Below are 25988 nucleotides of genomic sequence, written 5' to 3' on the forward strand. Positions count from 1 at the left end.
AAAAGTTTCTTTTTGTACTAAAACGGCATTTTTTTTTAACGGCATTTTTAACCCCTTAATGACAAAGCCCGTACATGTACGGGCTCAAAATGCATTGTTTTCAGTAGGTTTAGGGACCGCCCATTGTCCTTAAGGGGTTAATCAACAATAGAGCGGTAAAGAAGAGAGAACGCAATTCACAAAAGGCCGAGTAAAATTACATTTTTATTTATGCTACTTTTGTTTTTTTTATTGTATTTTATTATGTTTTTGGTTTTATACTTCTTGAATTTTATTATGTTTTTTTGTTTTTTTTTTACTTCTTGAATGCTGGCAAACCCTTTAAAATTGACGGGATTATCCAGACATATTGTGACTTTTCCCTTAAGGAGACCAAGTGTAGACTGGATATAGTACAAAAAAAACGCCAACGGCATGGAGGAAGGACAGCTTGCAGGTGTGGATTGTAAAGGAAGCTCAATGGGGGCAGCCAAACTGGAAGCATTCGTACCTCCAGTTTAATTAGAATCCATGAAAACCCTTCTCTCCTTCCAAATCGTAATATCGTACGGGCCAAGAGATAAACAGTGGCGGTATTATTAGAATGGAATCCCTGTATTTGTTTCGTTACATTCTCAGAATGCCAGCTAGGAGGTTAAGGCACTAAATGTTCCTGACAATCCATTTTGTGCGCAAGAATGATTGCGGTTACATTAACATGCGGCTTAACACCGAGCTTCTGCGCTCTCTGTTCATCGCCGTAATTAAACAATCTTGGTGCCTCGTCTTCTCCAATGTTTACAGAGAATAATTAGGCTCCATCAAACTCTACATTTTTTACCCATTTGAGTAAATATATTTTTAAATCCTTCTCGTTTATCTATGACACGGTATCATTTTCTACTCACGTGTCAACATAGTGGGATATGACTTAATGGCAGCTCCTACATATCAACCTTGTCGGTGACAGAAGCAAAATAACGCATTGTTCTCTTCCCCGGGGACTCGGTGGATCGGAGCAAATTGTTACTATTTATTGCCGTTCAACCCAAGACGCGAGAGAGGAGATGTCACATCTGGGATGGAACCATAACTGAATTAAGCACTGGAAACCATTCATCCACATAGTATTATTATTATAAAAATAGCCTTCCATATTTTAGGTTACTAAGATTTAGATTTTTTTTTTTAGTTCCGACATTAGATTTTCTTCCGGGGGGAGGGCTGGCATCGTCTGGCCCTGCAGAGAATGAAGCCAGGTGAGCCATTGACACAATGGATCAGAATATATTCAGGATATAATAATGTCCGGGCCTGTCCAGCATAAATTCACTGAAAATTCAAATAGAGGGTGATAATAGCAGAGAAAGGATCCAGACATGGCTTAAGCACTGTATAAAATCCTTGTTACTGTAGACACTCTTGCGTTGAACCACAACACGATGCCCAAATAGGCTTTTGGTAGTGGCCCAGGATATCTAAATTAGAACAGCTTGATGGAAACCGCCAGGGCTCCCCTGTTTGCTTCCACCGTAAGAATAGTAGGGCGTTTCATGTAAGTCTTCATTTATTTGCCGTAACCCCACACCTGGGAACGTCTCACGGTTGGTTCCCCAGAGCTCCTTCTCTCCTGGGCCACAATTACCTCTTAATGGGTCGGGAAGTGGCCATAGAGTGAACAAAATGACTGAACTTACCAAGACGTGACACCCAGAGAGTTCCCATGCATGACAGTCCGACATTAAAGATTGCTTTCAAATTCTAAGCAAGAAGTTGGAACATGGTTCCTCTATCCAGCATTCATTGTTTATTATAAGTATGCTTAAGAGCCCCCGTAACTCAGACACGCTATTCATTCCTCCCAAATGGAGTAGAGGAGCTCCGGAGGCAATTCCTGGGAAGCTTCAAGGTATGTAAATATATATATTATAATTTATCACTAGCAATACAATTCTTTTATCAATAAAGGGTTTTTTCTTCTCGCTCAGGTAAAGTTTGAGTTGGATTAGTAATAAGCAAGACTTGGGTCACAAACCCCTACAAAATCCCACATTTAAAACCCTTCAAAACCTGTCTTAGATCTTAGATACTGTAAATCTACTTAAACCGGACAATGCCGTTCCTAAAATTCCATTTATTTAGTCCTCATTTATTTCTTTCTGAATAAAAAAAATAATTAAATTACCAAAATAGGAGGCATATAAAATAAAATGAAAAATAAATAAATAATACATTTCGCCCGTGGAGCATCTCATTACCAGAGGCATAATCTGGTCGTTGGAAAGTGAAGGTGACCTCCATCCATTTTGCTTTGCTGGAAGGACACCAGTCACTAGTTAGGATTTAGAAAATATTGGCCGACAGACCAGATATGAAATGCGGGACGCTTTAAGCCACTGCATGAAAATCAGCTGCTTTACTGAGACACAAAGGAAGGCGTTGGCACTTGTTTTAGAATCATATTTAATCGTTTTTAGAATGTTGCCGAATATGAGGATATAAACACGTTGTACTTCACATTATACTCTTTTAGAACAAGGTTATTTCACTAATTAAAGAAAAAAATGATAATACGAATTGAGATATTTTATTACTGGCCTCTTGTGCTTATAGGTTAATGTGTCAGCCAATGACGCCACAAGAGCTGAGACAAACTCACTGATGCGAGTGTCCAGGGCAACGAGGAACGAGTCTGAGCCACCAACCCATGCGCTCCTCCACTCACGATTAGGTTTGGCAGAGACAGACGTTGGAGCTGATCTTTTCTAATAGGTCCTCCAGGAATTCATGTGATAATCTGGGAAACCTATCACCGAAGAATATTCTAGAACTCCTCGAGAACTTGAAAGGTCCATAGTTTAAAAAAAAACCTCAAGACTTGCCTACCACATATATCTCGCTAATCACATATAAAGGTAATTTGGAGACCAAAAAATAAAAAAAAGTGATTTTGGTTTGCATTCCGATGGAATGGTCCGGGCAGATTGGTTGCTATGATGAGAAGCTTGCTTTTCAAACCTCGCACATGTATCCCATTTCATAGTAAAACTCTAAAAAATGCGTATTATTATTATTATTGTCTTGAGATACGAGCAAGGAACGGAGGAAACGATGACCCGAGGTGACTGTGATGAGCTGATTACTTAAATCTTAACCCCTTAAGGACAATGGGCGGTCCCTAAACCCATTGAAAACAATGCATTTTGAGCCCGTACATGTACGGGCTTTGTCATTAAGGGGTTAAAAACAGTCAGCCTTCGCCTGAACTCTGAATCGCAGCGTACTGACTCTGCTTATCTAATCTTGATTTCTGTCCTTATTTCTTATCCTATTAATCGAGCTAAACATAGCTAAGAGTAGCTACTGGCTAATTCGGTTAACCCGCTCACGTCTGACATTTCATACTAACTTCTCTGCTGTTTGAGGTTAGGGGTTGAGCAAACCTCACTAGCTTAGAATATTTCCTAGATCTGCTGGATTGAATTAAATGTTCTAAATCACATATTTTCATACCAGCAAATTCCTGCTAAATTATCTATTTAAAAAAAATAGTCCGATTTTAGTAGGCCGCCACAATGTGGTGTCAATCTGGCTAGAATTGGGTTCTGTAATTTTTTATTTTTATTTTTTCACAAAAAGTTGGTTATGTCGCCAGTTTTGTTTTTGGGGGACCTTAACGGTTCCTTACAAAAAGTTTGTGGCCCATTGATAAATACCTGAGTAAGAAGTTAGGAATAATTCATATACATCATTTTAGTTAACTTATTGTCTACATTTTTTTTTTTACAAATTACTGAAACTTTTTTTTTTACTATTTTTATTGCATTTTATCCACCATTCTGAACTATTACAAAAGACGGACAGAGGCATTGGATTCCAAAGAGGGACTGTCACTTCTAAAGAGGGACAGTTGGTATACACTAAACCACATATACGTTTAAAGCTCACATAAAATCACTTCTTGTGCGTAGCCCACTTGCTGATTATTTTTCACTGCTTAGGTAATATTCCCCCAAATATAAGTTTTGACATAACGGCCTAAATGATTTCATATTAACAAAACTTTTTTCTGTGATTTAATTTAAGCTTCAATTATTTTTATTTTCCTTTTTTTTCTAAAATTAATGAACCGTCAAATAGCGCAAGTGGCCCAGATGGCAAAAAAATAATATTTTTGTGGTGCAAATGAAGATTTGTTTAACGGGGAAAAGCTCGGCGACTCTTAGCTGTGACTGATATTCCATAACAAAAATCTGGCCGGCTCCATAACACAGATCAGGGTGACTCAGAATTTCCCTCTGCCGTCCGCCGCACAATGCCTTCGCCAGCCTCTCACAACCCCTTTGTTATTCAACGTTACTGCGGCAACGACATTGTTTAAAGGGAATTAACAGATCATAACTACGTTTTCACTTTCATTCTTGAAAGGGTTTTGATAACTAAACTTCAAACGCAAAAAATCTAGCCCCGCGCTAAGTGTTTCATGTGCGATTCATGCGAAGGACGTAAGTAAGTACCATATGGGCTTACAATCCATTGTAACGTTCAATTACTGGGGACAATGTATTCTCGTCTGAATTATTATGAAAGTCAATTATTTTTTTTAACCCCGTCTTGGACATATCACTGATTGTGATGCTAGATGTGTTCAGATGTAATCAAATGTTACCTTTTTCATTTTCAGCCTTTATTTATAGACCTCGATTAGCGCAGCTCCATGGATATTACGTAGAGTGCTGTTATTACACTGTGTCCAATTATTATTGTGTTTTTGTTCTTATGATATATGAAAATGAGTCAGTTAGTAGCGTTTGTGCTAAATGTCTGCTCCTTGGCCGATGTTGAACTCCATAAAGCTGAATGGCGAACGCAAAGTATTTGAGTGACGGGCATTTACTTGATGTGTATATTATAATTATATGACGTCTCTACGCAGAGAAGGTTTTTGTCTTTGTAAGTAGGTGCCTCTCCTTTGGACAGTTTGTTCTATCTCTTTTATTCATTATACGAGGCAAATTGTGAAATTTAATATTCAATGGAATAATTGCAGGATGAGCTTTGGAAGCGGCGGTCCTCTGAGCCAGAGAGTTATTAACATCCCTGAATAGGAGCTATGGCGGCACATCCAATGCTACAGTAACATATAGGCACCAACAATAGTTATACCTCCAGGACCGGACTGGCAATGGCTGGAAATGCGTGGCCACGTAGTGGGGGCTGGGCATATCCAGATCTCTACATCACTAAACTAGAACTTGGCCTGTGATAGATTTATGTCCTCAACGATAGTTTATGAAGTGTTTTTTTTCTGATGGTAGTATCCTTCTTTTCACTCCACACCCCACCTCTTTCCCGGCGGCTGATCTTCTTTTTGGATTTGGAATGCTGTTTTAACCTGTTTAACGCCAAAAGGCAAGCTACTGACCACAAAGGCTCATTCATCCACTACGTCGCCATTTCTGGCCATACCAAAAGCCTGATGCATGCAATGTCATCTATAAAAAACACCTAAATTAAGATAGATTGAAGTACAGGCCAGGTATTGCAGGGCTGCGGGGGTCTTTTTTTCTTTGTAATCTATTATTGATTAATATGAAAGCTGAAATCAATAATAATAGGAGCAACCAATGGCTACTGCGTAATTTTTAGGTGTGGAGAGATATGATGGAACATATAATATAATATATAATAATATAGCTGATATAATAGTGAAGGTACCCGGGTTATTTGCCATGCAGGAGATACATTCCATCAAACACATCTTGTGCTCAGTAGTGCGCATGTTCGTATTCTCACCACCGTCCATCTAAAGTGATCGCTCACATTAGATTTACAGGAGGTCTAATGAGACTCCTTGTCTACATGAGCTGGAAGTGCGCCCACTAGCATCAATGGGAACACTTTCTGGCCAGTGATTGGCTGTTTCTGGCATCTAATATAATATATATCACATAGAGCAAAGGAGGCGGTAAGCGATTTGTTTTATTTTGGAGATAAACTAGTATTACTAGGCACGTTCGCATTCATTCGCTATTGGTGAGGTGTTTGGGTCAGTAGACTCTACGTCTAACTCATCATACACGCAATCCATGGAAAATAACCTTGTACACGAAACAAGGGCCTACCTTATGAGCTGTCACATTTTCATTGTATCCACAGGAATCCACAACATCGGGATATATATCGGACCAACCTCTCCTTGTACATCGTCTGCTTAGATTTCCTGGTTTGAAGAAAATATTCAATTGTTATTGGTGCATAAATGGCTTCTTTTACATCCAATTATTTGGTATAAAGTTTTGTCTAAACATTTGCTTAGAAATATTCCTTTAATCAAGTAGGTTTTGTCTCATTTCTATTTTTTTTTGCTGGGAACACTTAATTGTCTTGTGACACAAAGGCAAGCACTGATAGGTTGTTGCCATAGAAACTGGAAAAACATCTTAAAAGTGTCAGTATTTCTTTTTTTATGTAATTTAATCATTAGACAAAAGAAGAAAAGATCATATGTGGCTGCTAAGGTTCAGTTGCCTAATATGCTGGAGAGTGCAATTAATGTTTGGGAAAGTTAAATGCCCTCCGACTGCAAATATTATAAAAATAATACAAAGTCAACAAGACATTTATACAATATACCCTACTGTGCATAAAGACTTAGACCCCAAAATATATTGGGTTCTGGGCTCATAATGTAACTGGGGTAATTTATCAAGATTCCAATATCTGTTTTTTTCTATGAGACATAAACCAGTTTTATGAGAGATGTAAACTAGATTAATTTACCTTGTTTGGTAAAAAAGTGACGGAAAACCAAAGGGCAATGCTGAGTTACCGTTTCTCCAAACTTAGCTGGGTCCCAGCATGTTATGTTATCCCATATTCCTCCGCATCCTGTCAACACAACAATATCGTTAGTTGTGATTCTCCAATGTACTGTGTTTGGAGAGAGACCGGTTTTAAGATGCACTATAGAATTGTACCAAATGAGAATTGAGAACCATATTGCATGCTATATAATAAATTCATCTGAATGGCTGTCTGTTTTGTCATCAGTGACCCCTTTCTAAAGCACTATGCATGTAGAGCTGCCGACAGCCCCATAAAAACAGGAATTGTCCAGGGTTTCGGAAATCTGGACCACAGACTTAGGACTGACTTAGCAAATATGGACTGTCGGCAGCTATACTGTCCATTAGGTTGTTCATTTCCTTTGGTCCCCTCTAGACAATAAAGCAGACAGAGGGGTGGTTATACAGATTGTCCTTATATTATTATATTATTATTATATTCTAAAACATTTACAATATTCCACCATGCACATGGCAAAGATCATCGGGACCAAGTTATTTATGTATACTTTTGTCCCCATCATATATTATATAATTCTCTTCCTCCCAGGTTTCCAACCACTGTCGCTGCATTGGATATATGTAAATCACCTCTATGTGGTTTGTGGTATCACCATCTACTTCTTTTTGGCATCTCTTTCTGTAGCTATTATTACAAAACCTGAATAAACTTTTTTTTGGGGGGGAGTCAACATCCAAAAGCAATTTAGATAAACATATTTACTACATTATAAGCCAGGGCACAGCTTTCGACATTAAGCACAGCGTACAACATCTGGGAGACAACACACTCATTTGGGTCTGTTCAGTAAAAAGTCTTACAGTCGCTAACATAAAACTATTTGGATATTTACTAATCTGCAAGGGCATGTAACTTTAAATTTTGCATCTTTCAGGTGAGGGTATGCGAGTTTGACAAGATTTTGCATTTCCTTCTCTGTAATCAGTAAAATGATACCCCTGGACTACATTAAGTTAATAAATATCTTTTTACATAATGTAGGGAGGGCTGTAATTTTGGAAGTTTCCTGCAAGGACATGCAAGTTCACATTGAACTTGCACAGCCTCGCCTGCAATTCGCAACATTTAAAGCTGCATGCCCTCGCAAACAACTCGGAAGGTTGTTTTTTGTGAATGCTAGCATGTAAAGGCTTGTGACTGGAGTTAAATTAACCCTGAATTGTGTAAACACACAATAACTTTTTAAAAAGAATCTAAAATTGAAAAGGAGGGAGTACCAAAAGAATATTCTTCCCCAGGATTGGCCCTGTGAAGTGTTCTACAAACTAAACACATACCTGTTTTCTACCTCCAGCTAATCGAGTTGTCTGTACAGTGGCTGGATATCCCAAGGGCAGGAATTAATTACATCCTAGCTCAGTTGAATAATTTTATCTGAATGTATCTCACTTAACATGCAATTTCTAACATGGTATGTAGGTAAAGATATGAACGTATGTGTATGTATAAAAACTGTGTAAGCCCCCAGCCCAAGGTCTAATCCTAACCAGCAACCTAGACAATCACATTTCTCCTTTCACTGAGCAACATACAGTAACACATCAAGAGACGGACTTTAGAATCTAACCTTAAATAACTTTTTGAAACCCTCCCAATTGAAAGCTAAAGCAAGGAACGTGATGATCCCAATGTCAGAGCAACTGAAAAAAACATTGAATTATATCAGAGATTCGTCTGAAATCTAAAACCTTTCTGTCAAAAGGGTACAGAGGGACACATAGTCTAGATTTTCAGAATAGACAACTTTATTAGACTATGATATATGTTTCTTTCAAGACACACATTTATCAGTTAGTAAAGAATCTGACTCCAATAAATAGCGGCCTCGTCCCTAGACTAATGGAAATACCAAAATAACTCACTAAGTGCTGAAATCTTGTATGACTTTTGGACCAAGGGTGGGTTTGAGATTTCGGCAAAAAAATATAATTTGCTAAAAATGCAAGAAGGTTTCTTTCTATCCTGTGCGTTACACCATGAAAGATCTCAGAACAATCATATGAAATTGAGACTTCCTTCCTCTCATCCATGGTTTAACATTTTGTGTCACTGATGGGCTGCATGATTCCCAAATACAATAGCAAGGGGGACAACCTGGAAATTTTAAGGGACATCTCAGCTCTCGCATGCCTACATTGCCTCTTCTTTCTACTGTCATTACCTCTTTCACCCGTGCTGTACCCCTTCTGTGGAATTCCCTTCTTCGTGCCGTCAGACCTTCTCCCTCGTATGCGACTTTCAAAAGGTTTCTGAAGACCCTCTGAAAAAGCGTACAACCTTTCCTCCTAAAACCCTCAGCCGTCACCCTAATCAAGCCATCGGAATGACCAACAACCTCTACAGATCATCCGGACACCAATGAGCAAGGAGAGAACCCAAACCTACACGATCTTGAATGATGGCCCAGAATCGAATAACCTGGGAACTTTTGGTCTCTCTTGAATCTTTGGGAAATCAGTCAAGGGTTCCATAGACCCAAGACTTTCAACTCCAAGAGCCACCAAAACATCCCGTTTTCAGGAGAATGATCTCTTAAAAATGTGTTTGACTTTCATATACTCAGTTTAACCGACCGTCACAGCTACAGCAATGGTAATCATTTTATAACCAGTAATTAATAAAATATTTAGTCGTTATTGTCAAAGGGACGGTGAAGCATCAGGGCGAGTAAATCTCTCTAAAGTCAACGCTAATGCTTAAAGCCTAGTTAATTTAATAGCATCCGCTGCCTGTCAGTCTATGCGTCTTGGCAGTATGGGGCTGGGACAATACATCTAGGCAACAGGAGAGAGCTAACAACATTTCCACTCATGCACATTTACACCATGACTGGGTCCTTTTATTACTCTCTGCATACACCACTGTTAAAGATCAGGAAATATGTGCTGTTAGAGCCAAAGATTTCAGCAGGGCCAGACAGGGCCAGACTGTTATTTGATCACACCCACTCACACTCAGGCTTGTGGACAGATTGATAGATATTGATCTCTGGGCTTTAACGCTTCTCATCATTCCCAAACATTAAAGATGCATGTGTTGATCCTCACTAGAATATAAACAGTTAACTATCTCGCTGGGTAATAAATCAATGCCCAGACCTTGCCTACTCATAGTATTTTCACTGAAGCTAAAGTGTTTGCTTATTATATTTCTATTGATTTTGAAACGGTATTTAATTTAAATCGATGCCTATTGTGCCCAGGATACAGTAACGCGTTCCATGGCAGATTGCCCGATGCAACGAAATAAAAATCAGCCAAATATGGACTGGCAACATTACTTCGAATAAGGTTATTAAACCTGACAAAATTTGCATTTTGGAAAGATGAAAGTCTCTAGCCATTCTATAATATGAGGGTATATACCTTATTCCGAGAGCTCCTTCTTAAACAGTTTAGCAGATAAATCATCTGATGTGCCTTTTTTTTCCCTGTCTCACAGAGAGCTGTAGGTATTTCTGTCTTTGGTGAGCAGAAGTTATCATACTTTTCAACATTCCACTTACAAGAGTCTGTCTTAAATAGCACATCTTCACATCTGGGATTGTTCATAGCTATTCATTGTTCCAAAGCAGACAAGACCATAGAGTGCTATCTCTTAATAGGGGGTTACTTTTAAAGTTTTGTAGCTGCTTCCCTGTCCCGACAAGGAAGAAATTGACCCTGAGGCTCGGGGAAGCAAGTCTTCACATGGAGACTCCAGGTCAAACCTGGAGAGTGTAGGGGGGCAGAGTAGGGGTTCATAGGTATGATTTTAGCCATAGTATGAGTTTAATTTTAAGGAAGAGGGAAGGATATTCCTAGACAGAAAGTGGACCTGAGAGACCTACAGTTTAGCTGATAACAGTTATTTCCTATTCTATTCCATATAACGCTGAATTTAAAATAAAACTTTCACCAAGACTATTTTTAAAATACATCCAAAGACCATAATTAAATTTGAGGGATCTCATCTCCATGAAATTTGCCTGAATGATAGTTTTAAGTATTCCAGTGACAGGAACCAAATCTTTCACTTGGTACATTAAAGATAACACTTTTTTTTCTGGATAATATCATTTAAATGCATCTGATGCTTTTAGTATAATTATGTTCCAACATCTCTCGCTCTTAAACTGCAGCTATGCAATGCTTCTTAAAACGTTTTTAGGGTTCTTGGAACTGTCTCTGCCAAAAATATAAAAGTATGCTACTTTTTTTTGCAGCCCTCACATGTGTTCCAAGATCAAGTTTAATCCTACAAAACCGTTGGGTAATGGGACTTCATCGGTAGGATTACAATATACAGGATCTGCTTGACATCAAGGGCGGTAATTTTTGTGCCGTACAAAGGGAAAGCGGCTGTCTACGCGTTACTGATAAATGTACAGGTGCCGAAATAGTAAAGTGATCACTTATACGTGCGAGAGATCATTTTATTGCTATGTTTCCGATTGGCTGGAGACAAAGGGGTTAAAGGGAAAGGAGAAGCGCCGCTTTGATCGCTCAGCTGATCCGGTGTTATTGGATTTGTGTTCAACTGACATACATTTATAATAGAGGCACTATACATATGTGTGTGAGTGTGGGTGGAGTTATGATAAAGCCACACCCACTGGACATTTCATGCCTATTTAATCAGGGCTTTCAGGGGAATTCTTTATAATACGTATGCTACCTTATAGCCACACCATTTATACAACTTAACCTCTCCATTTATACGCATTACACAGTTTTATTTGTCACATAACTATATAACATGATTTTATGAGGTTTAACATAGAAAAATGCAAAGTTATGCATTTAAGAAAATAAAAATAAGGTAACTAATTGTGCATTAAGTTCCTGCTAGGGAAAACCTCTAAGGACCCGGTAGTACAAGAAGAAATATACCTAGAAGCTATACACTAAACATTTTAAGGGTAAAAAGGTTTCATAATGGTTAAAAAGCAGAATAATTGCCCATGATCATAATATACGGTAATATTCCAGTGACCTAACACGTTTCATGCTTGTTATACTCACTGCTCTATACTCACTGCTAGATCCAGCATGCAAAAGTTCTAGGGGGTCTAAGGAGACCCCTCTCAAACATGCCCAGAAAGAATAAGAGGGATTAGAAGATTGAAACTTGTACTGTGGAGGAAGTGGATGTGCTGCAGCTTTGGAGCTGCAGCTTCTGGTTTGAGCAAATACTTACAAAGTACTTTAATATGCATTTTTTATTGGTGGTGCCTTTAAAGGCATCAAATATTTTAGTCATGGTTTTTTTTTCACCCAGGGAGAAATGCATTTATTAGGTAAATGTTAAATAAAGGTATTTATCATTAAAACAAAGCAGTTTACAAAACTTGATATATTTGGAATGCTACATTTTGCACAAGGGGGTCCTTTGTTGTTAGGGAAAGGCAGTTTCATTTTTAACATAGGAAAAGAATTGTATTAAAAGCAATTAGGTAAGAAGTTTCAGCTGTATTAAAAAAAATGTTTCTTTTCTAACAAATAACATGTGGGTGATGGATGGACAGAATGAGAAAAGGATCCCATATCCCCGTAATACATTTATATAGAAGACATACACATTCTTACCATTAAATCCATCTGTTTTCTGTCTGCTTAATTTATCCATACATTTTCTCTCTTCTTCTTTGATTTCCAGTTGTAATTTACATTCCGGATTAAATCCATTCACCTTTTTTTTAAGGAAGAAAGATCAAACATTTGACTTTTAATTCATAGGCTTCTGGATGTTTTCAGGATTGTTTGAATTTATAGTAATGCCATTTAATAAGATTTCAACTTAAAAAAAATGTGAATAAAGCCACAAATATCTGAGTAAGAGCAACATATATTAAAATGCAGCAAAGAGATAGCTCTTACATTAGACATTCTAAAGAAATGACGGTTTGGTTTAAAAAAGAAAAAGGAAATTTGTGCCGAACGAAAAAGTAAAATGTATACGAATTATATGACATTAGTAACATGTGGAAGCCGGTGGCGATTTAGACGTAAGGGTCCCCTTTCCTCCACAATTGGTAAAGTTCCGTGCTGTTGGCCTGTGTAGTAGGGGCAGCAATGATTACAAGCTAATTTTGTTGACTAGCAGTCAGCGTCAAGTAACTAGTCATGGACTATACATCATGGCTAATGACGCCTACCTGGCATTGGTAACTCAAACCATGACTAGGTGTATCGGGGGTATATACTGTAGCTCACACAATTATTTTCAATGACGCAATGGCATATACTGATCTAGACCAAACTTAGCCTAGGGCTGCAAGCTTGGGGTTGCGGTAGCCTCTCTGCTGCATTATTGGGGACTGATTAGGAGACGAGGTCCTAATGAGCCAGTTGGTGAGATCAGAGGTTGCTTCTGACTGGCACGGCCACTGTAGTAACCCTAAGGCTTCCTTGCCCCTTCTGGAACCTATAGGGGCATATACCAGAAGATGGCAGCCTGCCCTTGAGGAATGGCTAAGGTGGCTGATCTGGGTCAACCTTAGGGCAGTGTCTACAACCAAGGTGGGGAGAGGGCAGGGAGATATGGTTCACCCAAAATGTTCAGCTTTTACATCCAGAGCTTCCTAAGAAAATCAGTTGTCCTCTGTACAGTAATGTTTGGTACCATTTTGTATCATAATCTGCCTTCTGGGAGGAAGCATTTTCCTTTACTTGAGGACAACACTCAAACGCGTAGTCTGAGGGCTATTAACAAACAATGGCAATAAACTAGATTTTTCTTGAGACGGTGACTTCATTCCTCGAAGCTTCCAAAATTAAATCAGATGATCAGCACTCCTGTGGTAAGTTGAGTGGGAAGTAAGGGGGGGGGGGAGATATGTGTGCCAAAAATATAGTTTCCCCCCTTTTTGATTTACAGCGTACATAGTAAACATTATATAGTCCTAGCACTCAGGTTATAAATCAAGAGGATATATTTTTGGCACATATGTTTTTCCCCTTCGGTTTCCAACAGAAGTCCCAATCCTCACATTTATTTTGGAACCTTTGAGGGTTTTGAGAGTTCCTTAGATCCTACTAAAGTGTAAAGTTCTGAGCGGTTATTCCTTTAGATGTATTTATTATATAGGTTTGACAAGCCGCAGTAAATACTTATAATGATTTTAAACAGATGTACTGCCGAAAATAACTTCTATATGTAGTGATCTCCCCTTTATCAGGTCCACCCATGAGAATTTATCTGCCAAGTCAAGATACAGAGGAGCATAAACTCCTAAGCAGACATCATTCCTTATGTATTGATTGGACTGCACCATGCAGAAAATACAGTTTTGATAGATATATAGGTACCATACACTATAGATCGACATACGGTACTTTAGTACTCAAAAAGGTTATTTTGTTGTGTTTGTATTATTTATAATAGATCTCGCTCATAATGTGACCTGTACCACCTCACATTTCATCTTATGAATTTGTTTCTGCGTTCTTTTGGACAGAAGCCAGTTTGTAACTAGGGGCATTCACTTAGGTGACCTATGCTCTTAAGGGTCCTAAAAAATGTAAAAGGGTTCACAGTTATCACGAGAGAGGGAATTAATTATGGATCACAACCATGTTCATTTATTATTATTAATATTATTTTTAAATAGTACATGTAGTTAGGATAACACTGTGATACATCATTGTGTGACACAAGGCCTGTTCTCTGTCCCACCTTCTTATTGGGGCTCATAATGAAATGGGGTCCCTCAGCTGCTGCTTGCTTTACAGGTAGCAGTACAATAAAGAGGAGGTACAATATGTGCAATCGTATAATGAGTATGGTAACTAGACTAATTATCAATAGATATGAATACATAAGAAAACAAGGTCCCTCCCCAGAGGAGCTTCCAATGGCATCACCACTTATACATCATCGTCTAGTTACTGCTGCAAGCACCTTTTGTCCCAGAGGGCAAGTACAGCCAATTGCCTCCCTAGCCCCAACCACCGCTCTGTATCAGCCCCCTCTATGTAATCTGCTTTTTCAGTTGACACGCGCACACACGCTCTCTCACTCTCACCAAATTTCAGCTCACTCAACCTTACCTTGTTGCCCTTCTATGAGCTGAAACATTTCCACTGCAGGCCCACATAACATTGCATTGCGTGACCCTGTGGAATACCCGGACCAGCCCGGTTTAAAGAATCTGGGCTAATCCAGTTTTAAGAAAATGGACTAGAGGCACCCCTCCCCCCCAGGCCAGCTCACCCTTGATAATAGAAACACAATAACAGTTTCTTAAGTAGTAAAAAGTAGGTGATGAATTGCCAAAAAAACATAACGCTAAGTAAACTATGCTATTTTACTGACATTTATGGTCTTCTTAAAAGATCCTCGAAAAATTATTATTTTTTAACCACAGTTAAAACATAAAAGATAAACACATCCAGCGTGTGTACAATCAGTGGCATTATTCCACACAAACTGAGACATATTTATCAAAGTCTATTTAGTGCAACGTCTAGGGAAGCGTTGGTACGAATAATCACACGCTCTATTAAAACAAATGATCCCAAGCACTGCGGTTTTGTGCTTCCATTAAAAAAAAAAAAAGTTTCGCACATTTCTATTTACAGCTGATTTGTTATTTAAGTTTTTTGAGTGTTCAAAAAAGGGACAGTGGGCAGAACACTCATACTGAGTCCCACTTTTCACTTATAATTTTATTTCCCTTTGAAATGCTGGTTAAAAAGATATTCTGCAAGCAGATGTACGTTTCAGTATCTCATTTTGAGGTGTTATCGTTACAAATGCATTATTTTGGATCTATAACACATTATTTTAAATACATTGGTGATTTTTTTATTTTAGCAGTTTCATTGTACTTTGAAACAATCACAAAAATATATATATATATTAAAAAGTCAAGTAATTCCAATATGGATAGTTTTAAATAAGCTAACTAACAAAGTTGCAGCTAAAAGCGATAAATAATGCATTTGACAAAATCTTGGTAAATATAGTTTAGTCTTTAGTTGAAGTTTATTGGGCCAACATATATAACATGGTGAAGCCGTACAGGTTTTCTGTTGACAATGACATAGTTATTTTTTTTTAATTTGCTTTGATGAACTATATTTTCTGCTTAAACCTGATAAAGTATTTAATTGCGATTCATTGTTTCTTCCTGTGCATTATATGCTTCTATACCGACAGACATCAAACCCAGCTAGATATATTCAGTATTTGTATAATCTAGATAAAATAACATTGTAGAATTTATGTGTTCAGAGCTCAGGAATGCCAAAGCAAGAGAACGTGTCTTAGCAATGGTCCAACACTGCCCTCTACAGTTAGTGAGCTGCAATTACAGGTCTATTTCTGGAGCAAAACACAATATAGCATAGAAACTTAAAAGCACACACACATTAAATATACACACATATATATATATATATATATATATATATATATATATATAAAATATATATATATATACAATATATTCATTGAACAACGATAATGCATACAAATACACATCATATACATAGTATGATACTTATATCATAAATGCAAACTCTTATGTAGGTTTAAACATATAAAAAACACATTTATCTGAATATTTGCAAATTTTTCAGTGCACATTTTTAGGATCCAAGGAGGAGGAATGGAAGTAAAGATGGTTTATCTACTATACAGTAAATAAGTGGGTTTAAAAATAATTTAGACATACCAAGAATTTTGACCTTATGCTATGAAACTTTTTTTGGAAGAAGTCACATAATAATGCCACGTTACGTTACACCAGTGTCGCTGTATGTCTTCGTTATATTTGTTTGTATATCTTTAATGTCAGTGTAACATGTTGTTCAGTTCACATTATTGGAAAATAATATTTAATATAATCGAATAGTAATTGAAAATAATAATAATTGATATATTATGGCGTTTGAAAGTAGCCAAGCGTACATTATGCAAACTATTTTTATCAAAGATAAAATAATATTATTTAGAACTGCATATAAACACCTTAATTGTCAAATATGTTGCATTATAGAAAAAAAAAATCAGAAATTCTACACGAGGATACAATTAATGTTAATTAAGGATACAATTAATGTTAAATGTAAAAAAATAAATAAAAAATAATTCGCCTACAAACTATCTACTATCTGCTTTTCCAATTCAGACCCAAAAATGGGTTTTGATAAATCACATTTTATCCTGTAATCAAAATTGTTAAGATTTTTTTTTTTAAAGACAAAGCAAAGAAGCACTAATGAAACATTCCTTCAAAAGTTTACAGAAGCCAGATACTTACAAAAAGCAGATGAGTAAAAGTAAAAAGAAGCGCAAAATAAATATTCCTCATCGTTCGGAGTGAATCAAGTTGCGAAAATGCCTGGGTGGTCATTCACATACATCTGATCCGATCGCATAGGGTCGTGTTGTAGGATATATATATATATTTGTTATTATTAATCCTATCGTTATATTCTCTGTCTTGACCAGCACCCGAGTACGCTTTCTAACAGTGATGGAAAAGACGAAGGGATCAAAAAACTTTTTTTTAAGCTTGTGAAAGAGAAGCCAAAAAGATCTTCTTAGCCGAGAAGTTTATCCAGATCGGTAATTGTATCTGCGATGAGATTCCAAGGAGCTTTGCGGAAAAATAGAAAATACCTGCGTCGAGCAACGCTTCCAGCCACCCATTCCACGCTCCTCGCACTGGTGCTGCCGACGCAAAGCTCTCATCCCAGTTATTGCTCGGAGAGAAGCATTGCAAACGCTCCTGCGTTACAGACAAACCTATAGAGGCAGCAGGAGATCGCTTTGTGCTTCATATTCTAATGGCTCAGAAGGCAGAACCAAAACCAATTGTTTTAACCCTTTGGGTGCAGGAGCCACGGGGGCAGTTTAATTTTTTTGAATGCAATTTAAACAAAAAAAAAATTTGCAAAAAGGAACAAATAACATAACAAACAATATAGAAAAGCAGTTTTAAAATCAGCTTCGACAAGCAAAAAAAATAAAGAGCTCCCATTCTCTTTGCTTGTCGTCTTGTATGGGCATTGGAGAATGTACTGTTTGGGTTGCAGCTGTGTATCTGGTACATTTATTATATTTTATATGTGACGGTTTATTTCACAGATATTGATACTTATATGGTTTTTGCGTAGTTTTAAAATCAGCTTATGGGTTGTGGCTGAGAACCCATAAGCACCCCAAGCTGACTGAGGTTGCAGAGAGAAATGGGTCCTGGCACGCTTGGTTGTATGACTGATCGTATGTAGGTTTTTTTTTTTTACAAATTTATGTATGTATACATGTCCGAAATACAGTGTGGAAACTATACTATAAACATTTGGGGAATAACTTACATATAGATCATCAATAAAAATCTATATAAAGGTGTTACTATAATTTCCATAGTGTGCAGTACGTTTTAGAATTATTGCTTTGTTGGGATGACCAGGTTTTTTGTAACTGGATACTGGAAGGATTTTAGTATTAAATTCACTTAGTAAAACTTCCTATCACGTGTGTACTTGGCAGGTCAGAGTAATTGTTTTGGAGATTTGGTTAAAAGGTAAGGGACCATATTAGTTTGTGGTGGCAAAAGGTGGCATTCTAGAATGGTAACTTATTCCTTATCCTGAAGTCTTCTCTTATTGTCCTCTCACCCTTAAAAAAAAGACTGATTCCAAAGAAAGATAATAACTCAAAAGGGGGAGGAATAACAATGGGTTGGAATAATCAAGCAGGTTCTGAGAACAGAAAGTTAAAATATCTGCTTCCATGTAATGTGGATTTCTAACACGTTCATATCACGTATCGCTTATTTCCATATGTGAGCAACATAGGATTAATGTATTGAACTACAATCCGAGCAGGTTGACATTATTGAAATTCTTATTGGCGTTATCTTCAGGTCATGGAAGAATCCTTAACCCTTTCCTTCGTAAAGCTTTCATCAGCTGAAGATGTGTTTTTATTTGCCTTAATGTCATTAGAGATATCTCCGGAAGGTTTGGCTGAAACGCCCAAGGTTCTACAGACCCGCTGTGGGGTTCTTTCGGAGTAGAGGAAGGTGACAAAGTCTGCACGGCCTTTTACATTTGTACATTTCGAACTGAATGTAAACTCTAAAGCTAAAACATTGTTACCAAGTCATGATAATCATGTATTATCAGGGCTGGCCCAAGATATAATGCCGCCTGGGGCAAAGTTTAAAATGCCGCCCCCCCCCCGCCGATGCCAGGGGTCATTATCCAACCTTCCTCTCCCTCCCTCCCAGGGCCGGACTGGCCCACCGGGATACCGGGAAATTTCCCGGTGGGCCGGCAGGTCCGTGGGCTGGGACCAGGGGCAATTGCCCCCCAGGCTGCCCGAAATCTAATCTGAGCGGCTGCTGGGTGCCGATGCGGCCGGCGCTACTATAATACTTTTTTCTTAATTTAATATGGCAAGCTGGTCCGGCTTGCCATATTAAATTTAAAAAATGTATTACAGTATCGCCGGCCGGCCGGCATCAGCACCCAGCAGCCGTGCGCGATGGCCGCCTAGTGATGGGAGCAGTGTGAGGGGTGAAAGCTCCGCCCCCTCGCACTGACCTTTCACCCCTCACGCTGCTCCCATCACTATGCGGCCGTCAGATTGCTGGGAATGTAATCTAAACGGCCAATGCGTGCTGATGCCGCCGGCCGCCTCTGCTTTAATACTTTTTTTTTTTTACTTTATATGGCGAGCCGATCCAGCTTACCATATAAATTAAAAAAAAAGTGTTAAAGTAGCTCCGGCCGGGGGCATCAGCACGCATCGGCCGTTTAGATTACATTCCCAGCAGTCTGATGGCTGCATAGTGATGGGAGCAGCGTGAGGTGGAAGCTCCGCCCCCTCGCTGCAGCACCGGATGTCAGGTCAGTGACATCCTGTCAGGAGAGAGAAGAGAACAGTGTGCGGCTACCAGAGGACGGAAGTCAAGAGAAGTAGAAGGTGAGTAAAGTAATGTATTTTTTTGTACAAAATGTATAATATTTTTTTGAATGTGTTAAAAACAAAAAAAATCAGCATGTGTGTGTATGTAAGTGTGTCCCCCTATATGCCACTCTGCCTCCAGAAATGCCTTATACCCCCCTATATGCCACTCTGTCCCATGACATGCCTTTTAACCCCCTATATGCCAGAGTGGCATATATATGGGTATAAGGCATTTCTGGATGCAGAGTGACATATAGGGGATTAAAAGGCATATGATGGGACAGAGTGGTATATAGGGGGTATAAGGCATTTCTGGAGGCAGAGTGGCATATAGGGGGTTAGAAGGCATATCAGGGGGCAGAGTGGCAAGCCTGGGGGCAGAGGTGCATAACTCGGGGGTAGGTTGGCAAATAAAAGGAAAAAAAAACAAACATGTCTCAATCATAGCTTATATTAAATATGAAAAAAATAGTCTACATGAATTAATAAAGAAACAAAAGTTTCTTACCAGAATATTGTGAAGAATAATGTGATCAGTGTTTTGTTCCACTGAACTTTTTCATCTAAAATGTTCGCAGTAGTAAATGTTTTGATCCCATTCTGTGTAATGTATTTAATTTATTAGGGCCATTTAACACTTTTGCTTTCTGGCATTTTAATACAAATAATGAGATAAAAAGAATGGCGAATAGTGTGAGTCGGGTGTGTATAAGGGGTGCGTGTGGTTAAAGAGCGCGACCGTGAGATAAACTATATGGGGCTGGTCTCCAAATTTTTCCAGGGCTGCTTTTCAGTCCCAGTCCGGCCCTGCTCCCTCCCTATTATCTACCCTTCCTCTCGCTCCCTATTATCTACCCAACCCCCCCCCCTTTGTACTTCACTTACCTTCCAGCAGTCCTGCGGCGAGAGTCTCCCTGCGGTGCGCGCTGCTTTACTGCTGAGCGCCAGAAATGACGTCATCTTCTGGCGCTCAGCATTACAAGCCGGCACCGAGACCGAGATAGAATGCTCGCAGAGGAGAGAGAGGGGCGTCGAGCGGGTACTGACAACTTGGTAAGCGAAAACCACTCGGCGCCCCTCTCTCTCCTCTGCTTAAAAAAAATTAAAAAAAAGACGCTTGGGGCGGCAAAGTGCCAGCTCTTCAAAAGTGCCACCTCGGGCAATTGCCCCACTCGGCTCCATGGTAGGGCCGGCCCTGTGAATTATATATTTACCACCCGAATTACTAAATCAAGCTGTTGATGCATACCTCCCAAATGTCCCTCTTTAAAAGGAATAGTCCCAATTTGACCCTATATACCCCATTTCTGGGAAAGATCACCCAGCTACACCCCAAACCATTGATGATTGGGTTTTCCGGGTGATACCTACGGTGAATCAGCCACTGTTCTGAAAAATTACATTTTATGGCTCTGTGGGCTAAATAATTCAATGTAATGATGTTTACAGATTAAACAAGGCAACATAAGGGTATTAAAAACCTATGTTATATGTATACCATATGTGTAGTCAACTCCCTGTTCCTTGATCGTTATGATTATTCCTCCCCATTAAGTTTTCTCTGCTGTAGTAAGGGTGATGAGGAGAGTTTAGAGAACAACCACTGAACCAAACAATTAAGATTGGAAAATAATTGACTTACCTTAGCTGACCTCATTTATATGGTACCAACAGATTCCTTGGCTCTATATAACTACGTGTTGAGACAATAAATGCTATTTTATACATTATATGCTTAGATTATTACTAGGCAAGTATATAGATTTATGAAGGTATATTAACCAGAGAAACCCAGAGTAGGGCTGAGTAGACCTGACATGCGATTACCACCTTGCCTCCAGCAATCTTGGCCAACTCTAGAGCTAAACTTAATACAGACCCTTGCTAGATTAATGTTATTGTAATGTCCTCCAAAGTTCTGTATCTCAGGGTACAAGGCAACCGGACTGTGGATGGTCCTTACATTACATGTTATTTTTAGAGCATTGGTAGATTCTGCAGTACTACAAAATAAGGGCAAAATAAAAGTTTAACATAAAAATCAACAATAACATGAATATCCATTAGATGTACTGGTACAGAAGGTGAGTAACAGCTTGGATGAAGATGGTTTGATTGTTGGTGTCAAGTGTAGAGGTCAATAGTCTGGAGAACTCAAAGGAAGGAGGAAACAGATGGTTTCTAACTGTAGAGGGGCAATTGTGGCATCCAAGAGGAGCATTGAGATAAAAACATTGAGAGAAGAAGAAGAACTATGATAGAAAGGTGGAGCTAGTCAGAAAAAATAAGTTCATTTACTAGTACTGGGTGATGCCAACGAGAAACAGCGGCACTGTCATTACCTACACTTTACTCCGATTTGGCTTCAGTGCGCTTGTGATGAGTTCACTCCAGTGATCTAAGTCTGTTCTCTTTTGGTGGGTTCACTTTAGATGTGTAAACTACATTTATTGTTGTTTTGACCTCTTAATCTGAGCACCTATTGTCTTCACTTTGGAATCCTCTCAGGACAACTCAGAATCGGAGTGTAGCCTCATTTGTCTGACTTTCCGGCTGGTACATTTGCATGTGCACCTAACTTCCCATAACTTTAGGCTTCCAGTACACTACCTAAAACTCTACATTTAGTAAATAACCCCTTGTTCATGTGATATGGACCAGAGTCCCACAATCCGAGGTCTATTAATGCAAATGCACTGAAAGCAGAAACGAACACATTCATTTCATTGACAGTGATTACAAATTTAAGTGGGAAGCAAACCCTACTTTCGGCTGCAACCTAAACACATTTTGTAGTGGAAACGTTTTATAGAGGTTTTTCCTTTTCCAGAGTAGCTTGTATACTTTTGCAAAAAAGTTTGTCTACTTTGAATAACTGTTAGCGCTGTGAAAGAATGAAAAAAAAAAAAAAAAAGGATTTGCTTAATGGAACCCATTGAGCGCCACGGTTGTGCAATTAATCTCAAGGCAGACTGTAGTAACATCATCATAATGTCTAAAACATACAAAAATAAGATACCATAGCTAAAGAAAATTCAAAGCTGAAGACTCCAAGACTATGTATCTTTTTTTTTTTTTTTTAATATGAGGGCAAGCTGGGAATGTCAGAATCAAAATGGACTCTCATGGCCACTCTCCCCTCTCTAAATATTAGTATAAAGTCACAGAAAACAGGCTTAAAGATGGCTATGTTTATGTTGGGAAGTGTGCTATGCGACATGCCATTTATAGAACTTCCATATACGCACATTCTTTTATGTGGCAAACTTAAAAGTAGCGGAAAGGCTTCAACGTATCGGAGCTACCGGTACCGGTTGTTTCCAATTTACAGAGCAGTAAACATGGGGGGGGGGGGGGGTTATAGGAGAAACATTTTCTGTATTTGTAGGCTTCAGTTCAATAAATCTTTCACACGAGAATTAGAAGCCAATACAACCCTGCGGAATATTATTTCGCTCTATGAATCCATAAGTAATCAATAAATCATAATACAGCGGATGATGAACTAATAATTTGCCAAAAAATCAATCAGTTAAAACCAGTTGTTTGGACCAATTATTTTTTCTCAACCACAGAAAAAGGTTTCGGCTCGTATAACAAGCAGATCAATTTATTGAAACTATTAAAAGGTTTAAATGTGACAGTCATGCTTTCCATAATACTGTATATTATTATATTATTATTTAATGTAACATATTTTTAGAATTAGAAGCGCTATACTGGTTAGCCATTGCTACACATAGATGAACACAGAAATTCTACCATGGCTATTCTTTTAGGTATTGGCATACATTTAGGGATTTTTGTCAACGGGTACAGGCAGGGCCGGCCCAAGGCAAAATGCCGCCTGGGGTGAATTTTAAAATGCCGCCCCCCCCCTTTAGCTACCCTTCCTCTCCCTTCGTCCCTGCCCCCCCCCATTATCTACCCCCCCCCTGTACTTACCTTTCAGCAGTCCTGCAGCGAGTCTCCCTGTTCGGTCTCGGTGCCGGTTTGTAATGCTGAGCGCCCGAAATCTTCCGGCACTCAGCATTACAACCCAGCACCGAGACCGAACAGGGAGACTCGCCACAGAGGAGAGAGAGAGGGGCGCCAAGCGTTTACCGACCACTCGGCGCCCCTTTCTCTCTCTTTCACTTTAAAAAAAAGAAAGGGCTTGGAGCGGTTGCCCACTCGGCTCCATTGTCGGGCCGGCCCTGGGTACAGGGAAAGTATAACGGAAGGGTAGCGACTATAGTCCTGCTTCTCTCTAGAGGCTGTGTCTGGATAATTTGATGGCTGATAATCATCCTTATCTGCCTGTTTTTCCTGCTGTAAAGACTCGGATCCGATGCGTTAGATGTGGTAGTAGTATAAATGTGTAGTGTGAAGCTGTGTGTATCCAGCTGGACTTAAAGTACCAAGTCTGCTTTTCACCCCATGTCCGACTTTGGTGATCTCCTCTCATTGTCCTTGGGTCACCTCTCAGTATGGCATTCCTTTTTTTTCTTTAGCGTCCATGTCTCTATGGCAACCGCCATCGCTTTACCATTGACACAGCTATCTGCATAATTCTGTTGTGTGTTCTTTATCCATCATCACCCCGGACTGTGAGTACTGAGTCTGTTTCATTAACAATTAATACATTGGAACTTCTTAACACATTTTAACCTATAATCGCCATGGCTGCTTATCATCGAATGATAAACTAGCGCTGTTACCTCAGAATTACTGCCAGGACTTGCGCCCTCCCCATATAATTAAAAAGCGACACGTTTGCAGTTTTACTTGCTAATTAATAAAAACGTGCTTTCACTTTCCTCGTACTTCAAGGTCATCCCAGGTCTGGTTTGCATCAAGAACAGTGGAAACAAAGCGTACCTGCCGATCAGACACACAGACGTGCTGTTTAGCGAGAAAACTCATTCTGGAGTCTCTAGGGACGGATCTGAAAATAAAGATTTAGAAAAAATAATCATGACCGGCATGATGAATCTTATGTGGTTGTCATAGCAACAACCATTTTTGTAGCTTAAATTTTTAAGTATTTTTTTTTTACCAAAGAAGGTTAACTTGGTGAAACTTTAACATAGGAATTATAGTCATCTTTTATAGATTTCACCCGATTTTATTAATCATTTTTATTTTAATATGTCATCACAAAAATATTTTTAACCTGCAGCCATTGTAATAAGCTTGGCAAAGGCTTTAGAAGGGGTGTGCAGGGCACAGTTTTTTGGGACAGGTATATTTAGCACAACTATTTATTTCTACATTGCAGAGAATCATATTCAGGGAAACATAAAAAAATAGAGTTTGGACGTCAGATCAGACCCATTTGGGTCGTCTATTCTGCCCTCGTCTCATTCCGGGCCCTCGTCTCATTCAGGGCCCTCGTCTCATTCTGTAACAGTACGTGTGTTAGTGTTATCGTCAATTTTTGTATATTGTCTAGTTTAATGTTATTGTTCGTTTTTACTCTCCCTGTAATAGTGCTATGGAATCTGCTGGCGCTATTTAAATAAAATGTAATGTAACAGTATTGTCAATCAAGCGACACGCACTCACCCATACACGCACCCCCACACACATATACACACACTACATTTCCATGTCACAGCGTGACGTTTCATCTCACCATCTTTCTGTCAAAATGACATTGCCCAGATGCATAACATGACATTTCTGAATATATACATATCCCTCAGCACCACATTTTACATGTTTGTATGTCATTGAATAGGATGAGCAATGCTTCCCTATATAATGTGCTTTGGGGGCCCCTATGCCTTTCCTTACTAGACAAAGTCTAGCAAATCCAGGCCATATGATCCTACATACTGATTATGTTTCTAAATTATTTTTCCACAAATTCTCTAGAAGCTCTTTTATTGCCCCCCGATGCATCTATGCATCTGTAATAGAAGTTCAATGGATAGTTTGTACTAGAGCAATAAATATTTTAATAATTATGCAGTTTAATTCCCCATCCTACACAAAATATGTGGACCTTGTCAAGGGTATTTTGTTTTTTACCTAACTCCCCGTCTCGCCAGACATGGAATTAGGGGTGATGAGAAGAGGCGCAGTGGCTCCATTGCCTCCTATTAAGATATTTGAGCCCCCCTGGGCAATGCATTTATTGGCCCCATCATGGCTAGGAAGGTGTCCAGATGACCATAGCTTTTCTAATTATTTTTATTCTTTGTTAAAGCTTTTTTAATGCAATTTAAAGTTGGGGGGGTTGCATTTTC

General features: G+C 38.9%; 1 protein-coding gene across 2 annotated transcripts in view; it reads right to left on the reverse strand.

Moving 5' to 3' along the window:
• Positions 1-17568, reverse strand: part of VIPR2 (vasoactive intestinal peptide receptor 2) — a 33446-nt gene extending 15878 nt beyond the window's left edge. The window contains exons 1-4 of one of the 2 annotated variants that reach the window (XM_053468457.1): positions 17458-17532; positions 12417-12519; positions 6763-6870; positions 6105-6202 (exon numbers count right to left, since the gene is read on the reverse strand). In XM_053468457.1, coding sequence (XP_053324432.1) covers positions 6105-6202; positions 6763-6870; positions 12417-12519; positions 17458-17529 — 381 coding nt within the window. In that variant the 5' untranslated portion in view covers positions 17530-17532. Of the gene's footprint in view, positions 1-6104; positions 6203-6762; positions 6871-12416; positions 12520-17095 lie in introns of both variants that reach the window. The other variant, XM_053468458.1, reaches the window with a different exon arrangement.
• Positions 17569-25988: the final 8420 nt, after the last annotated feature.

Source organism: Spea bombifrons, chromosome 5 (genome assembly GCF_027358695.1).
Source record: "Spea bombifrons isolate aSpeBom1 chromosome 5, aSpeBom1.2.pri, whole genome shotgun sequence".
Classification (NCBI taxonomy): domain Eukaryota; kingdom Metazoa; phylum Chordata; class Amphibia; order Anura; family Pelobatidae; genus Spea; species Spea bombifrons.